Source organism: Parambassis ranga, chromosome 16 (assembly GCF_900634625.1).
Source record: "Parambassis ranga chromosome 16, fParRan2.1, whole genome shotgun sequence".
Taxonomy (NCBI): domain Eukaryota; kingdom Metazoa; phylum Chordata; class Actinopteri; family Ambassidae; genus Parambassis; species Parambassis ranga.
Window position 1 is genome coordinate 3,825,486 of NC_041036.1, and position 18,159 is coordinate 3,843,644.

An 18,159-nucleotide genomic window follows, 5' to 3' on the forward strand; every position below is an offset into this window, starting at 1 on the left:
GTGCAATCTTTCTCTGGACTTAGTTGATCATGATCATGAACGTGCGACTACACACACACACACACACACACACACTCTACCTCCCCACACCCCCATCAGCCAATCATGAGGTCATCCCCTCAGAGTCTCTAGGCAGAACATTCTGGAAAATGGAGGATAATCCCCAAAGTGTGAAACCATGAGTCTCCCAAGTGCCAATCATATCAGAGCGCATCTGTACGACTTCTGACCCCATTTCTGTCGGTGTAACTCAGAGCAGCTTGGCTAGAGGGAGGCTAATACTCGGAAGCAAATGTCACATCATCCAAATGCCACCCGTTTACAGTGTTGGCTGGCTAGTCGAATATGACAACATAACTTTTACATCTGAATACCACATATGCTGTTGATTGTTTCCAGATGAGTGAAAAGTAGGTTGCAATTCAGGTTCAGAGATCAGGGAACATGGAAATCTGGATGTTTTAAGATGGTAGAGAAGTCCATGGTAGTCGACAGGAAAGAATAAAATAAATACAGACCAAGTAACAAAGGTGACTATTATTCTTTTCATAAGGCCATATTTAATAGCCACATATTCTCACTGTGGTCTGAATCCTGTCAAGTTCTACATTAAAGGCTTCCAGGCAGCCCAAGGCTACTTAATACATACTGAAAAAAAAACAAAATATGCATTAACCATAGGGTGCCACTAAAAAAAGAAAAGTTTTTAACTTTCATAGCAAAGAGAAACGCTGAGTGTAGAGACAACAATGCGTATCAGCCAGTGACAAAGAGTTGCAGTAGCCTTAGTAGCCAGGTGATTGTTTATCAGCTTTCCCATGTTTGCTTATAAAGCCAGCAGAATTCCTATTGAAAATGTGGGAAGTCATTACTAAATCTTTTTGACAGTGCTATTCAGTCGGGCTACTTGTGTGCAGGACGCCTGTGTGGAAATTAACTTCTGTATCTTGACTACATCAGAGTTTACAGGTTAGGCCCCTGCTGTGCTATCCACTTTTGTTTACCAGAACTATAAAGCTGATAGCAGGCCCCTGTGCTTTTGTGCTGATGGAAGAAAACCTCAATGCAGCAATACCTCATGTTAATCAAAAATAATAACAATAATGCCTAACCAAATGCCATAAAGACCGCAATTCATTGTCTCATTTTCTTGTGGAAAACAGAGGGGGGAAGACATTTATAATATGAAGTCACTGCTTTGTACGCCATAACAGCGGTCACACAGCAAAAAAAGGGCATCAAAGGCAGTCATTTAATACACTGAACTTTGTTTCTATAACAAAGGCAACCTGCTATGCACTTCAACTGAACCACAACAAAGAAGCAATGGAAGGTCACGACCTTGGAGCTTACAAATGGATGCCGAGTGCCTCAGTGTGACTGTCGACTGCACTTTAAATGTGTACTCCAAAGCTCAGGGCGCCAAGTGGGGCCGTTTTAACAAGCCCCCCCCCCACCCCCCCACCACCACCCACCCAATAATGCTGGTGGGTGGGTTCACTCCTCCAGGATACAACAACATGTTCCTCAAAGGAGCACAGGAGACAATATGCTAAACGTTTTGTTCTCTCTTCGCATAATCTCTCCTCATTCCTTGTCTCCTGTGTGGACAGGACCGAAGAAATAACAATGTGAGATTATTTTGCCTACCATGTCAGAGGCTCCATCGCTCTCCTGAAGCCACGTGACAGTTGGGGGGGAAAGCAAACATTGGGGTGACAGTAATAATTTATGCATGTTGACATTCCTAAAGTGCTCGGTCAGTTGGAACAGTTTTCATCCGGAAAGGACTAGTGGAGGAGAAGTGAGGAAAGGAAGGATAAGGCCGACCTAAACGGAGGCTTGAGAAACACCTACATGAAAAAGACAAAGGAGAGATGGACAGGCAGGCAAACATGAATACAGAGATGATGTTCTTCAGTTCTCAGCTGCCTTATGGTTTGGAAAAGCCCTGGCTCCAAAACAAAGATGCTAAATGATAAAGGCTGGAGTCTGAAAAGAAAAATTGTGAAAAGAGTGAGCTTAATGTGGTCCATCTGGGGAACTACAGAATGCTGCTCAACAAAGACCTGGCTCTGTGGAGATGTGGCGGCCAAAGCCTCCGTTTTCTAATTGATTGAACTTCAAAAGCGAAGACGGAACAGCATACAACGTGCAGACGTTCGGCAGGATGCAGCGTTGTGTGCTAAACGTGTTGAGTTCAGGGACGAGGCCTTCCCAGCATGACTGCCGTCTCATGGAGGGGCTCGCCAAACCCACCATGCCGTGCCGTGCGCCTAATCTCTGGCAATCGAGAATGATTTAAAAGGTTTGACAGACACCACCCTAAAAGTTCAACAGGAGACTTATTGCTTCAGTCATCCTCAACAGATCCACAAGTCTAAACCAAAATCCTGATTCACGTCCACCAATCAAATCCGACACTTTAGGTTAGGGGTGATTGTGAGGACACGAAGGCACTGCTCCGTATCGCTACAATAACACTGGCTGTTTGTATAAGCAGGATGCAGTTCAGTTGTATTACTCATTGAAGGATGAGTGTTCAAAAATGCCAGAAGACAATTTCTAGATTAACACCACAACTGTGTTAGTGAAAACAAACAAAGGGGGAAAGTGCCCGAGCCGTCATGATGTAAGCATTCAGAAATGATACACAGTCTCTTTCTGCTCATCCAACATAATCTCTTGGCTTGAATCAGGCGCTGCCGACCCGACTTTATCAACAAATGCTTGCATCATTAATGATAAACAAGATATCAACCACATGCTAAACAAAACAGGGAGTGTAAAAACCCTGAAACTTTTATAGTCAGATGGAAAACTTGGCTGAATGGCTGATAAATGAATCAATGACCCCTGTACACGCAATGTAAAAACATCTATATTAACTCCTTGTCGTACATCACCAAAACAACTGCACCCAGGCTCCTGACATTTTATATGGTAACTGATTACACTGAGATGAAGGCCAGATGTGGGGGGAAAAAGTGTGATTAGAAGACACATATCAGCAAAAATGAAAGTGAATGAGAGACAGAAGCACCCTGGGGTCCGTCTTAATTGCTGTGATCCTGGCCCCCACAGCAGCAGAGTATTCATCAGACTTTCTTTCCTTTGTCCTCTCTTCTTTTTTTTTTCCATGGGAATGGAGCAGAGAACAACTGGCTCTCATTAGCTGTCACCATCCACATTTATTTTTGAGATTTGTGTGGGGGTAATTTTCTAATCTAATATATAGGCTCCAGTTATTACACATGCTAGGAGTCCCTGAGCGAGGTGGGTTTGATGGTGACGCTGGCGTCTAAAGGTTTTTTTTTTTTTCTGAAAGTGGGTGTGAAAGTGTCTGTGGCTGCAGCTACTGTGAAAATATCCTGTAATGTGAAAGGAGCCTGTACCATATACAGTGGAGCATCATTTGTGTTTGCAACTTGACTTTAAATGTTGATCAATGGGGACTTGTTATGCAAACTGAGACAGTGTGTAATTCTTTTATTTCATCACTGCTTATATTTTTGTGGGTAAAGCAAAGTGTGGCAATGCACCACCATCCGCAGGCACGCACACAGTAAAAACATACTCACTGCAGCAAAAAAAAAACTATGCACCAGAGGACCTCAAGATCACTCATCCAAGCTTTTGACTTAACATCATTAGTTTTGGCATTATGTTTTCAACAAACAAACAACAAAAGAGACCTCAAACCGTACTGTCTAGCATGGGCTTGGCAATTCAAAAAAAAGCTAGACGTCTGAGAGACTTCAAAAAGCCGCGGAGATGCCTTTCATTAAGTCATGGAGTGTTCTTCTGAAACGCCTGCCTGCACTGCCTGGCAGCCATGTCTGTATTCTCTGCTTTAGTTACGAGTTTGTGAAGAAACAGCAACAGCGGGGAAAACAATGGCGACCTGAGGTAAGATCAGGCTGTTTGGAACAGGACAGGGTTTGGAGGTGTAGGGCTGAAAGGGGGAAAGGGGGGCAAGATGAGCTCCAGGTGGCCTGCTGAGGACTCGGTGGTGCTGCTGTGATCAGCATACACCCTGGGGAGCCAGGACACACACCATCCAGTGCGCATTCAAAAGCGAGAACTCGCACATTCACACACAAAGAGCTGCACAGAAAACGTGAAGACAAGAACAATCCTGGCTCACTGTCTATTTACAGAGCTGAAATTAGAAGAGGAGGACTGAAGTAATCTTCCTTTAATTTCTCCCTGGATGTGCTCCCAGGGCTGAGTGAGACAAAGGCTCTGATGTGCTGTATATTAGGTTCTCAGAGGAGAATGATGCAAGACCCCCTGTCCCCTCATCTGGGTTAGCAAGGAGGGCCCTGATAAGGGGGATATGAAGGACAAGGCTAAAGCTGGCTGCAGGCTTCAGAACACCTTGGCTAAACCAGACAGTTCAAGAACACAATAAGGGATAAAGAAACATATCAGATGTTTAAAGTGGAGCATTACACTGTAGGAACAAGTGAAAGCTAACTTCACTTTAAACCAGCACATTCATGTACGCCTTTTTTTCTGTTGTGGCACTTTGTTGTGAACTAATTTTAGCAAACAGGCTTTTCCAAAAGCTGGGACATGTGAAGAACAGCTGATGATTCATTCTTGACATGCACACTGGAGCACCTCCAAACAGACAAACCGAAGCAGGTGAAGTGTAAAATCAAGCCCACCTTTTGATTATCCAAACCATCTGAGCTATGTTTTGCAGTCGAGTCTCAAGTGGCTACATGGAACTTATCCGTGCGTATCTATCATTGCCCAGACTTCCAGTGGGTTTACATGCCTCTATCAGGTTTCAGTTCCAGTCACAAAAATCTAATTCATTTTACACATATACACTGATGTATACTGCAGCAGTTAAAGTGTACCTTTGAACACTTGCAGTGCAGCTATTCACTGTTGATATTAACTTTCTCTATATGCACACACATACTTAAAAAATAATGAATGTTCTATTCCTGCCCACTGAGAGATACGGAAAGATGGATGTGTCTGTATCAATGACAATTCTTTCATGATATGTACATTTGTATAGCAAATATTTTGATTAATGAAAAGGTCCAAGAGGGAATTAGTAATATGACCAACCGTCAACCATAGGATTAAAGTTGGGGGAAAAAAGGATGTGAAAGAAGCCGATATATACAACATTGATGCTTTTTTTCACTCCTCCAGTTACCCAATACTCTCCATCACCTGTTATTCTAGGTGGAATCTTGCTTTTACAGGTGTAGAAGGAAAAAAAAAAACGTTTCCTCTTTTCACCTCAGACAAAATTCTGTGTTTTTACACCGAACAAAGTCTACTACAGTGTGTGTACAGAGACTGCATGTGTGTCTACAAGCTGGCCTGGTGTGCCCTGCTTTTACTAGTCCCTTGGGTCTATGACCCCGTTTCCCTTGCAGGCAAGAGAGAGAGGGCACTCGTGACTCCTGCTCACCTGAATTGTCACCCGATCCTCGGGTTCATGGTGGGAGCCTCGAGCCTCTCCTCAAAGGCGCCGTTTTCTTCCCTGCTCTAACAGAATTCCAACCTCTGAGAGTTTATCTGGAGTTTTCACGCCAATTTTGCCAAAACCGATTGAGAGGAGAGCAAATTCAGCTGCTACTGATCTCAAATAGATTGAGTTTCCAAGGGGCCGATTTAAGAATGTGCCACGGTTATGCTATGAGAAGACGTTTGGTTGGGGTGCAGGGCTGAACAAGGAAGGTGAGTTGTTATGACTGGCTGTCAATTAGCAGTTGATTCACACAGGAGGGTCAGTGAGACAGAAAAAAAAGATATGGTTTCAAAACAAAAGAAGGGCAGCAAGATGAACATTGGCTATGAAAATATGTATGTTTAAGATAAGCCAAGACAACGACACTTACTTTACAGATGCAAGGCAGCCAAAATGGAAAAAGGAGATGGCTGCACAGGGAGCTTTATTTATTATTCCTCTCAGCAGCAACAGGGCGAATGAAAATAGTGCTAAGCAGGATGGAAAGAGGTCAGGGTGAAAGGAATCTGGCCCTGAGAGAGGGTTAATAACCAGGCACACTGGTTAAGAGCTGACCTCTGAGGAACATCAGCTCCCACACTTACAGACAAATACTAAGGACAGAGCCAGGAATCAAAGCAAACACCGGATTCTGACTCCTTTTCTCATTGTGTCATGTCTCATCTTTGTGGATTTCTCCCATACTCACTCTAGAATTCTGTCACTTGGCGATCCTCTCTTAGGCTGTCTCCACTGTCTACTCTGTTCCCTTTTCATTCTTTAGATTTTTTTTTTATTGTTGTCTGATGTCTTATTTCTGTTGGCCAGGAGAACATGAAATAGCTCCTCTGACACCTCACTGTCCTGGAAAGATCGGTGGGTCAGGAAAGAAACTTCGGTTCTCAAAGCTCAACAGCTAAGAGACAATATGAAACACTCATCACAAAAAGGAGCGGCCTTGGAAATGGTTTACTTTAAACATACACAGACAAGGATTCAGCGCTAGTCGCTGACTGAGCCAAGCTTGTCAACAACACCGTGGCTTAGATAAGCCATCCTACATGCTTTTGACATTCAGCTAATACTCCTACATGAATGAGAGCTAAATTGTTGTACAAGGCAGAAGAATAGGTCACCAGGCTTCCATGCTCCCACAGTGAAAAACAGAGGTGGTGCTGTAGTGCTTTACAGAGCAGAAACAGGTAGGACAGTTTGGACAAGGACCCTGATTGAACGATGGGGGCCAGACTATCTGCAGGGCTTCCTGCTGGTGGTTATGTTTGACTCATTCTGCAGAGGGACAAGTGTAATTATCAGACTAAGGTGCAGTCACTGATTGTATTCTGAGTCAAAATACTGGACATCATAGTATGACCTTTTCGATCTAAACACACACTAAACACAGAAAGTGCAGATACCACATTTTAAGTGTCTGTGCTACACAGCCACTCCTCCCTACTAAAACTCGAAGCTGCTGTCCAAACCCACAGACAAACCAAACCAGCTACTGAATGGCATGTTTGTGCCTACTGTAAATTCACTTCTCACTGTACTTGGGTCTTGGCTGCTGTTTAAAAGCTGCATTTGTCCAACTTTGTGTGAGAGTGAAGACTGTGTATCTCTTAGGGTAGGCATTTACTACACAGATAACAGTAACAACAGCTAACTTTGCAACTAGGTTTTCTGGACAGGGCATCATTTTTCCAGCCAGGAGCCGTGCCAGTCCCATGAGGGAAAAAGGAATGAATGAAAAAAGACAAAGGATGGAAAAAGGATGGAGCTGGATGAAAGCTTAAAGATGAGAAGGGAAATTTCCGGGTTGTAGATCACAAAGTCAACAAAAAGGAAAGAAACCTGAGGAAAGACAAAGACAAGGCAGGTAATGGGTGATTGAGAGGTTTTGCCTCCCATGTGCATTTACTAAAAAGCTGTAATTCGGAGGTTCCTGTGATGCCCGATACCTACTTCTGAACCTGTATGCTGGCCTTAGCATGTTTGTGTGCACTGGCATCAGTGCGTGTGTGTGTGTGTGTGTGTGTGCACGAGTGTTGGAGGAAGTCTAAAGCCCTGTTTCCCATGCGTGTAATCATCCCAGGATGAGGTGGAGGATGAAGCCAAGCGGGACTTCCCCTGTACCAGAGGGTATTTTCCTCTTACATTGTGGTACAAGCACATGGCTGACCTGGGTTGCCTCAGTCTGTGTGTGTGTGTCAGAGAAAGAGACTGGGAGAAACATACTAACACACAAACATTCTCCTCTATATCTGTGGATGCTCTCATTCATCCAGGTCATAGTCATTTCCAAGAGTTTAAATTGAGGCAACAGGACTCAAGGATTGTTTTTTGAAGATGTTTCGCCCCAAGTGGCTTCTTCAGTTCTCCTCTATATGTTTATTGAGCTGCATGACAGTCACTGATGCCAACAATGAGGGTTTATAAATGGATGGATGACACTGAGGTGCTGAAGAAGAGATGATAATGACGTATGTGGAGAAGAGGAAGAGACATGAGACTGGCAATGAGAGGCAGACGTGCACACTCTTACACATGACACACAAGTCATTAACTTCTGACATCCTTTACAAAGAACAAATAACGTCATAGTGAGGATGAATACAAACACACAAACACACACTGGGGTCAGCTGTTCTGTCATGAAGAAGCATTATAGTCCTGGCTCCCAAATAAAAGGCTACAGACAGTTACCATGCAGGGAATGTGGGGAACATGTGTATGTTTGTGTGTGTGTGTGTGTGAACATGTGTGTGTGAGGGTCTGCATTTCTGTGTTGCTGGGTGACACTGCCGATGACATAGCAGTGAGATAAGTCCCAGAAACCGCTCTCTCATCTATTCATAGCTCCCTGGCTGTGGGACCTCCTGCTGCTGAAAGCAGCCTGATGTGAACCCGGCCTCACTTTATCATCATTAACATCACCCGAGGAAAAAATGAGAGGAAATCAAACTGTGACGGACCGTAGCTAACTCTGCAATAAACATTCAAATACTACAGTGATTTAAAGAGCTACACATCTGCGTATGGAGTGATTAGAAATTTTGGATGCTTGGACCTCAATCATGACTTACGTGGAAACTCGAATGGTAACTGTGGGCAACTGCATACAATGCACGGTGAAACAGAATGAAACAATCTAACAACCTACAATCTGTTGTCTGGATGTATGCATGGACGGCGTGTGTGAGGACAGATCCTCTCAAAACACAGCTCGGTGTCCAGAAATGACTGAAATCACACACAGTGTTTTGCAGAATTGCCCACGCGCCTGGCTCGCCTCACCACTGCCAGGGAACCCAAAAGCCCCTACAAAACAAATTCATTAACCCAGACAATAAAACACAGCTGTGAGGGGCAATGGGGACTGTTTGAAATCAGCCCCTGTGATTGTGGAGAATCTGTTCAAGACAAACGGCATGTGAAAAAATGGAGAGGAAAGCATTTGGAAATAAGAAAGGAGCAGTGTTTAATTTAAACTGTAGCTGGGGACAGCGCAGACTGTGAGAGCGGAGATGCTTTATTGAAGCACAACAACAAAAACAATTCCCCTGCACCAGATGCTCGAATTCCACGACCTGTTTTTAATTGAATCCTTTGCACAGGTTGTATAAAGGAAGTACAAACAAAATTGTCCATTTCTATCGTTACTGAGGCTGGGATTGAATAAAAAGCTAATGTTCCAAATCTAAATTCTGATATTGTGGAAACTGGCAACGGAAATGCATCTGAACTTTATAATTATTTGTAAGCTGCTAGCAGGGGGTTGTCAGACATCTGTTTTATTCTATACAGTTAGTCTCTTCTAACTATATCAAAAGCTTTACCTGTTCCAAACTCAAACTAAGAACAATGATATTTGATGGTGGTGTGTCTAACGTGTCAGTGGGGGGTAGACAGGCAGCTGGCAGAGCAGCCCGTGAACCCCAGGAACTGAGGTCTGAGCATAGACTCACACAGCTCTGTAGTTAAATGCACCACTAGAGGGCTCTGCAGCTTGTAAAATGGGCTTCAATAGACCTGTACACACCAGACCCGACCACGTCTTAGTCATATTGACCTCCCTGCTGCAGGGCCAAGCAGCCGGACAGATGCAGCCGCCAAAAGACTTACGACACTCAGATGGATGGAGGTACAAATAGTTTTACAGAGTGTCCAAAAAAGCCAAAGCCAGACCACATTTATTCAGAGTAACCTCCATGCTCTGCAGCTGCACAGAGGTGAGGACACACAGACTGACCTAATGAGTATGGAACATGTTATGATGCACCAGAAATGAATAAAAAAGTGAAACATAGAGATTTCCCAACAACTGTGACCAAGCAAATACAATTAAAACAAAGAGGCAGGAGGTATTTTCTCAAGCATATAGTTTTAGATTCTTAATAAGTGATGGCTGATTATTACATCATCCCGACCTCAGGGTCACTTCAATTTCACTTAAACCAGCTGAAGTCGTCAATAACACAGCATTTATAGGTGAAATTCTGCACAAAACCTAACAGTTATCATCCCTGTATGAACTGAAAGAATGGCTCAGAAACATTAGGAGCTACTGTCACTGTGTTCTTGAGCAATAACCCTGCACTCACAGAGAAGCTTGCAGAGTGTATGGCAGTAAGGCAGTGTGTTGCAAGGGAAGTTGGAAAAATGATGGAAAGTATACATCGTTATGAGAATTGAAATGACCATTCTCAGATGGTGAAGTGTGATGCTTTTTTTTTGGAGGTTAACATTTACTAATTTTCAAACTGCTGCCAACGGACCTCCCAGAATAGCTGCTGAAATTTCTCATCCTGCCTTGAACCTGGATGAACCCTCTGCAGCCGTTAGCTGCCCCTCAACAGAATCAAGCCATGAATCATTACAAGTCAGGGGTGAGAGCTCAGAGATCACCCAAATCAAGACCAGATGCACAACAGGCACCTCCCTAGGTCTGACTGTGTAAATAAAAAAAGTCAGAAATCTTCACACTAATCTTTACTGCCATTTGTTTCTGTAGGGCTAACTTAATCCATGCTACATTGTTGTGTTGTTGTGTGCAGTGTAATCTCAGCATCATGTTTTTTTTTTCTTTCCTGTGAGGCCTACATAGTGTTACAGAAGCCTTTATGGGGTCTGAGTCATCTGACCCAGTCACGGCACTCGAGTACGCACACCCACCCATAAAGCATCTCAAGAGGAGATAACAGTAAAATGAGTGTGTCAACCCACTTCCCTTCATCCCATTCCCCTTCTTCTTCTCTCCTCTGTCCCCCTTCCCTCATGTATGACCCCCCCATCCTCACCACAGCTGGTAAATATTTTTATATTGTGTTCCATTAGAAAGCTTCATTAAGCGGTCAGACGGGGCAAATGGCGCCTGGGAGCTCCCTGTCCTGTAAACAATAGGAAGGGCCCTGAAAGCTGCAGCTGAGCACTGCACAGTAAACTAAGGCCACATTAGAGAACTGCCTTGCTCTGAGTGAGTAAATATTTAAATGTGTTAGATTCACCCAAAATAGTCAGAGGCGAAAGAAAGAAATCGACCATGATGGATTTTTGAGCGAATCCTAGCGTAGTCCCACTCAATGATTAGCAAATGGATTTACGTCATGTTGTGGTACTGTATAAAAATCAACAAGCCATTAATTACATCAGCAAGGGAGAGGTGATCCTGTGGCCACGCTGAGATGTGTGAGCGTGTGAATATAACTGCAGAGTGCAGCATGTGAAAGTAATTGCTTAATAGTAAAAAATTAAATTATACATATACAAACAAAGAAACCCACTAACATTTAGCTTTTGTCTAGGGGGTGAACTTGTCCTTTATTCCCAGGTCAAATGACTCTGATGTAGTCAGAAGTATTTATTGGCTCAGCATCAGTGTGTCGAGTTTGTGAATTGTTTACAAATCCTGTGTTTCAGCAGCACAATCATGAGGTCAACTTTGACAAACTAAGTAAAAACAGACTCATCTCATGGCAGCAGGAAAAACTTGGATGTATGTAGTAATTCTAGTGTAAAAATGTCAATGCAGGAAATATAGTTTATGTGTTTTTTTTTCGGGTTATTGTGCTTTTGTTAAGTCACGTGCACAGTGTATGTACCTCAGTGCTTTTCTCTGGAGCGTCCATGCCCACCATGTTGTCTCGCAGGAGCTGCTGAAGGAGCTGCACCTGGGCAATGCTGAGGTAGAAATCAAGACTGCTGGTCACGTTTACCTCCAGAGAGTGACCACACACCACCACCTCCTACAAAGGGGGACAGCGGAGGTAGAGGGTTCAGAGGCCAGAGCAGGAAACACATTCAAAACAATTGGGTTCATACACTCATTCTCTCCATCGTAACGTGTATGCTTTCACTCTGTTTACTTTCTATCTCCTCTCTGTCTCGGTCTCTTTAGTTCAGTGTGTCCCTCCTTCCGCTCCTATTCCCTCTGTCCTCTCTAGGGTCCCGCCCACAGCCAGCAGTTCAAACCTCAGCCTGGAGGCTACTTCTAATAGGATATTACTCACTAACACTGTGGGTTGAACCACACACACACACACACACACATATGGGCCAGACCTGCAGTAACTACACACAATGGTATTGGACACTGCTGTGTAAACATAATCTATTTAGTTCCACTGTTTAAAAACATAAGAAGACAGTTAATATTTTATTCAAAGTTTAGTTTTTTCTTATTGTTTGTCTCATTTAGATTCTTGTAACAAATTACAATAAGTGTATCATCATCATCATCATCATTATTATATTATTATTATTGTAGTTATTACAGGTTGGTATTAGCAGTAGCAGCGATCTTAACACATGGTCAAAATATCACAAGGTTATAATAATAGTTACATGACATATAGTTAGGGCAAAGGAAAATTTAGATGGTGTTACACACTGCACATTTAAAAACAAACAGTATATTCATATTCCTGAAAAAAGACAGCTGTTACATGTGTGTAACAACATGCACAAATCTGTTAAAAAGCAGTTAAGCCAAATGAGGTTTTAAGACCAACAGAAATTGCTCTATACTACCTAGTTCAAAGTCCAGTTTTGTTTGTGTTGTTACTGGCTCCGAGTCTCCATATCTGAGGGAGTTCTACAAATCACAGTGTGTGTGTGTGTGTGCGTGTATTTGTGTGTCTAAGTGAAACTATGGATTAGCTGTTACACATTGTCAAGGGGCATGTTAGCGTGGTCGGACAAGGCATCAAAGAGGCAGGAAGTCTCAGTGAGCTGTGCCAGAAAACATCAGCTGTATAAGCAGAAAGGTTTGAACTCTTGAGGTCAAAAACCTCCATTACATGGTGGACTGGCTGAGGGATTCCTAATGAGAGAGTTACTGTATGTTAAGAGCAAAACGTAAATACTTCTGACATCTCACATAATCAATGTCTATTTTCATATGAACTATGGAATATGAGAGTAATGGCTCCAATCATGGCTGTAACAGGTCATGGTCAAAGGTCACCAGAAGTCAGCGTATAGCAAAATATGCAAGAGAATCCGTTAACAAACTTTGATATTAAAAATATGGACAGTGTCAGATTTGATTTCTAATTTTACTGTGAAAATACAAGAAGTTGATACTGACCTCTGTTTGTCCGCTGTCAGGGGAGAGACTCTTGCTGAAGATGATGGCTGGGGCGGCCGTCACTCGGACAGAGAAGTCAGTTAATATTGGCGTCAGGATGGCCCGGCGCTCCTGGTGCCTCCTGATGCTGTGCAGAGATACAGGCAAGGTCCGTTAACTGGTATGTTGCTGTTACACATTAAAGGTCTATACCTCTGCTAACTTTAGCATTGCTTTAAAACAGCAGAGCAACCATACGGGTCCACTTATTCCCTGAAATCCCCCACTCTTTATTTACTAATAACTCATTATAGTTACCAGTTGTATAATCTTTGCAAAGACTGTCCCATCTGCCTAGGAGTGACAAGTCAACACAACACAGTCAAAACCACAAAATGTTCTATTGTTGTGCCCTTAGCTGACAGGCAGACAGACATTTCAAGCTTTTTTTTCTGGCTTTTTAAATTCAAACCAGTACATTGAGAAGCTAAGCTTTAAAAAAAAAAAAGACACTTCAGAATTGATTTTCTCTTGCAGGCCTGATTTGTGAAAGTTTCCATAATGGAGCTTTTTTAGAATTTCAGGTCTAACACATTTTAGCTGGAAGCTTAAATCTGGTTACAGAGGCAGAGTGAGACGTTATTTGACAAGCCTCAATTGGGAACACCCCTTAATTGTATACACAAGATCAAGTTGAAACCCTCTCATATCAACTTCTCTCCATTTCCACTAATGTTCATTCCCACAATCAAGTCATATTTGTGGGAACATTTGTTAGCAGTAAAACAAATATACAAGTGGGCTTTATAAGGTGGTGTTAATTGCCACATCTGCTGCTATTAAAACAATCAAGCGGTACAGCTTCCAATATTTATAGTTGGCTAGGATTATAAAAGGGCCCAGCTTCTAGGTGGCCTCAAGTACAGTACTTAAGCAGAACCAATATCATATTCACTTCTGCTACACAAATGTGCATTACCAGTGCCCTTAAGGGATTATTTCTGACACATTTCTTTGCGTAGGGAGTTTGAGGGAGGCCTAATGAAATGATCTGTGAGGCCAATTGGTGTTAGCTAATCTCCCTTTGCACAGGGATTGAAACAATGAGCGTCTCGTTGCAGGGGACAGGTGCTATCATTCACCAGCAAGGGTAAGAGGCGGGAGGCTCGGTTTACCAGTAATATAGGCTGGAGAGCTCTGGCTGCCTGTGTGTGTATGTGTATGTGTGCACCTTGAATGGTGTGTGTGGGCAAACAACAAAAAAATGTGGAGAGACTTTGGAGTATGATCAGCAAATGGGACTATCACTGAACGAAAAGAGAGGGCTGTACCAGGGGTCTGAAAGGGGGGTGGGCGATGGAGGGAGTTCACAGCTCCATGACATGGGGTCTTTCCTAGCCAGCAACTACAAACTGTGACGAGGACAGATCCTGTCAGTGGATCCCTAGTGCTGGAATTTCCTCACAAAACCTCAGGAAGCTAACTGAGGCCACTGCAGACCCGCAACTACTGGAAATGAACCCAAAAAGCAGCAGAGCGAACATGCCACAAGTGTGAACCTGGAGGGGGAGAGAGGAGAGAGGGGGGGGGGGGTATCAATGTAAGGAATAAGGGAAAGGTGTGAACTTTGGAAGTGGTGTGTGTCAAAACTTGTTACAACCAAGGTGGTGTGTTTCTGTGAGTGATTGTAGCAGACAAGTAAAGCTGTGAACTTGACTCCCCTTTCCTCAGTGTGTTGGAACATTCTAAATCACATGTTCAGTTATGACTTGGTGGTGGCTGAGGCCGGGGTTGCAGCGCACACTGCAGCACACCAAAGCCCATTTTCCAGCAGAGCCTCCAGTGCAGTTCCTGCCACACGGCAGGGAGAGAGAGAGAGGAGGGGGGGAAAGTGGAGGCAACCACAGCCACCTTGAGTGATTTGTTTGGAGGCTGAAAGTGAGAGTTAGGATGAGATTCAAAAAACCTCAACAACAGTTAAATTTGACCTCAGTGTGGATGCACAGAGGGATACTTGGTTAATGGTGTAAAAAAGTCTTTTGGGTGATATGAAACTGAGAAGAGAAAGCAACAGAGATTGATGATGAGGCGATACTGCATGGAGTAAAAGCCTCCTGATTATTATCAAGTTGCTGACAAACTTACTGACCTTTACACTTTAATACCGAGTGTCAAACTACTGAGTAACTGCTAAGCTACATGGAAGGTCATCCAACAATCGGGTTCAAAACACAAATCCAAATCTGCAGCTACGGTATTTTTAAAGAAAGTTGAAATGAAAAGGCATTCAGCATCTTCTGGAGCCCAAAAGTCTCACCTCATTGCCCTTTCAAACAATCTGTACCTGGCACTAGGTCCAAGCAGCCCTGTTTTCATCGACACAGAAACATATTGACTGAGAAGAAGACAAATGTGAGTTTCAGAAGCCCATTGCTTACACAGTATCAGCTTCTCACTCTCAGTAGTAAAAGTGTAATGCTCCAACACAGATCCAAATCTGCAACCTAAAAGGTTTTATTTCACAACTGACCCAAGCTGCCGTGGTGGGAGAGATGTGAGCATTTTGGAATAAGGGGTCAAACTATTGCAGAGACAATCCGGGTGGTCCAGTCAGTGGTAAGAGACCATCCCATAGGTCTAATCCTTTGGCAAATACTTATTCTGCAATCGCTTATTCTGAGTCATTGTGGTTTAAGGTGAATAAACTGGTTTAAAAGGTGTGGTCAGTGTTTATAATTAGACCTCAAGTCTCTATTTGCTTGACCAATAAATGGTTAAATAACTTTGTTTGATTAGAATTTTTTGGGCATTGTTTTCCTTCATGAGAAAGTGTACAGTAGCACAACCTCATAAAGGAAGAAGAAACTGTAAGAACAGCCCCCCCAGTAAATAAATCTTGAGTGGCTGCCACAATAAAAGATCTTATTGCAGGCCTCAGAGCCAAAGGCTTAGCATTGGTATCACCAGCAAAGCAGCAGTCTCTGTTTTCCTGGCAGGGATCCTAACACATATCATACTGTGTGTGTGTGTGTGTATGACGTACGGTAAAGAAAATATCTGCGTTCATAATGAGTATGTATGATAGTTCATGTGCGCCTGCACATTCACTGTATTGTGTATGAAAGGTGTGTGTATCTCAGCCGGCCTTCCTCCAAGCCCCCGTGACCCGAGAGCACTCAGTCTCAATCAGACCCCTGTTGATTTTGCACTCCATTCTTCCACACGGCTTATTTTTAGTTGACAGGGAACAAATCTGGACTCTTTGCCTGTGATACTGTGATTTTTGGGCCTGTTCCCTCTCAAAACATGAGTGGAAAAAAAGGATGCAGGGCCAAACAGGCTGTTAGACTCGTGCTTGTTTTAGCTCCTGAGTCCATAAAAAAATGACAGGATTTGTAATTATGACTGTGCAAAGAGAGGCTGCATAACAGGGAGTTCATTCAATAAATACATTCGCTTCAGTGTCGAGAGTGATGGATGATCACGCACACAGCACCTGACTAAAGGTGCAACGATAAAATATACTACCAGTTAGATTTAAGCTCAGGAAATAAAAACCTGTTTTAAAAATCTGTTTTAATGACAAAAAAATTAAGAAATTGATGCAATTTGTTTGTCTGTCCTGTCTGACCTGTGCAACATCGTTTTTGTGTTTATGTCAGCAGATTTGTTAGATGTCACATTAAGAAAATGGCACTTTTAGATAAGTGCTAATACACACAAACAGGGGGGAAAGAGGGAATCATTAAGATCAGTAGTGTTTATCTATTAGGAGCCATGGATGGAAGTGTAAGAAGTATGAATCTGCTGAGCCAGATGCTAACATGGCTAATATGTTTCCTATATAATACTGTAAGAAGTGGTCATAAATTATCCAGCACTATCCTCTCTTAACTTCATTAGCATCACAAATCAACCTGTGTCCTGACCTGCTAGCCATGTTCCACTCCAGGGCCGGGTTCTGGGAGCTCCTCTCACTCTCTGCTGATACGCCTCCTTTGACTCCCTCCTTCTCTGGCTTCAGTTGCTCCCACTGTGCGGTTCCGATGTTGATGGACTGGAGGTCAACCTGATACTGACGGTCCTCCACCTCTGAACCGGGGTCCCGCAGAATGCCAAGGTTTAATGCGTGCCTAACGGGAAAACAGAGACATAAGGTTGAGTCACTTTTCAGATAAGATCAGCTTTGAGAATCTGACAGAATGTAATTGAAATTTAATTACAGCAGAGTGCGTATGTTAGACGGCAGCGCACAGCACTCATTCAAGAAGCAGGTGCCAGTTCCAAATACAGCAAATGTAAGAACATGACTGTTTTATTTATTGTTATAGAAGTCACAGTGGGTCAGTCTGTACTTTGTACAGTCAATTACATTGAAGTAGAGGACTCCAGGAGTACGCCAGGTAGTCTGTTACACTGAACCAGTAAAGATGTTCTGGCACCAGGCCATAACCACTACAGACCTCTTCCCTCTGCCTTCTCAGTGGCTTGGTAGCACATGTTTCTTGCAGGATGATTTATGACTAAATCAAAGTGTCTTGTACAGCCAGAGCTCAGATAAATAACCCTGCAGGCCTCAGGTGAAATCATTCTGCCAGCTTATCATTGGCAGTAAACATTGCTTCAGCCCTGGCTGGACGTCACAGCAGTCTGGAGACTGTGCCTGTTCCTGCCTCTCGCCTTCTATTTCTGTCTCCAGAAACACAGAACTTCTACAGTATACACAAGCTGTAATATGGTAGAAGTAGATGTAGAGATATGTCTGGAGCGGGCAGCGCTGTGTCTGTACAACAGCTACAGTACAGTGGAGTACAGTCAACACTGACCCATGAGCGCCAAGAAAAAGTGATGTCATCTATTTTGCCTTTGAGAGACAAGATCCTGACGAATTCATGAGGCAAAAGGAATAATCAAAATTCAACATCTGCATATGACATCAGGCCCTTTGGTTCGTTATGATATGTTTATTTGTGCTGGTGAATTCAAATGAGAGCTTAAATGGTATAAATAAGGGCTTAAAATGGCTACAGATGTAGCGGCAGCATGAGTAGTTTTATTTGTTTCGGCAACGTCAATGGCAATTTTCATATAGCGTTTCCCGTCCTGAGCC

General features: G+C 43.2%; 1 protein-coding gene across 3 annotated transcripts in view; it reads right to left on the reverse strand.

Annotated features, from left to right (window-relative positions):
* Positions 1 to 18,159, reverse strand: part of vps13b (vacuolar protein sorting 13 homolog B) — a 263,370-nt gene that overhangs the window by 77,505 nt on the left and 167,706 nt on the right. For all 3 annotated transcript variants that reach the window (XM_028424569.1, XM_028424571.1, XM_028424570.1), the window contains 3 exons: positions 16,979 to 17,182; positions 13,071 to 13,197; positions 11,584 to 11,727 (listed from right to left, as the gene is read on the reverse strand). In XM_028424569.1, the coding sequence (XP_028280370.1) occupies positions 11,584 to 11,727; positions 13,071 to 13,197; positions 16,979 to 17,182 (475 nt within the window). The remainder of the gene's footprint in view (positions 1 to 11,583; positions 11,728 to 13,070; positions 13,198 to 16,978; positions 17,183 to 18,159) is intronic.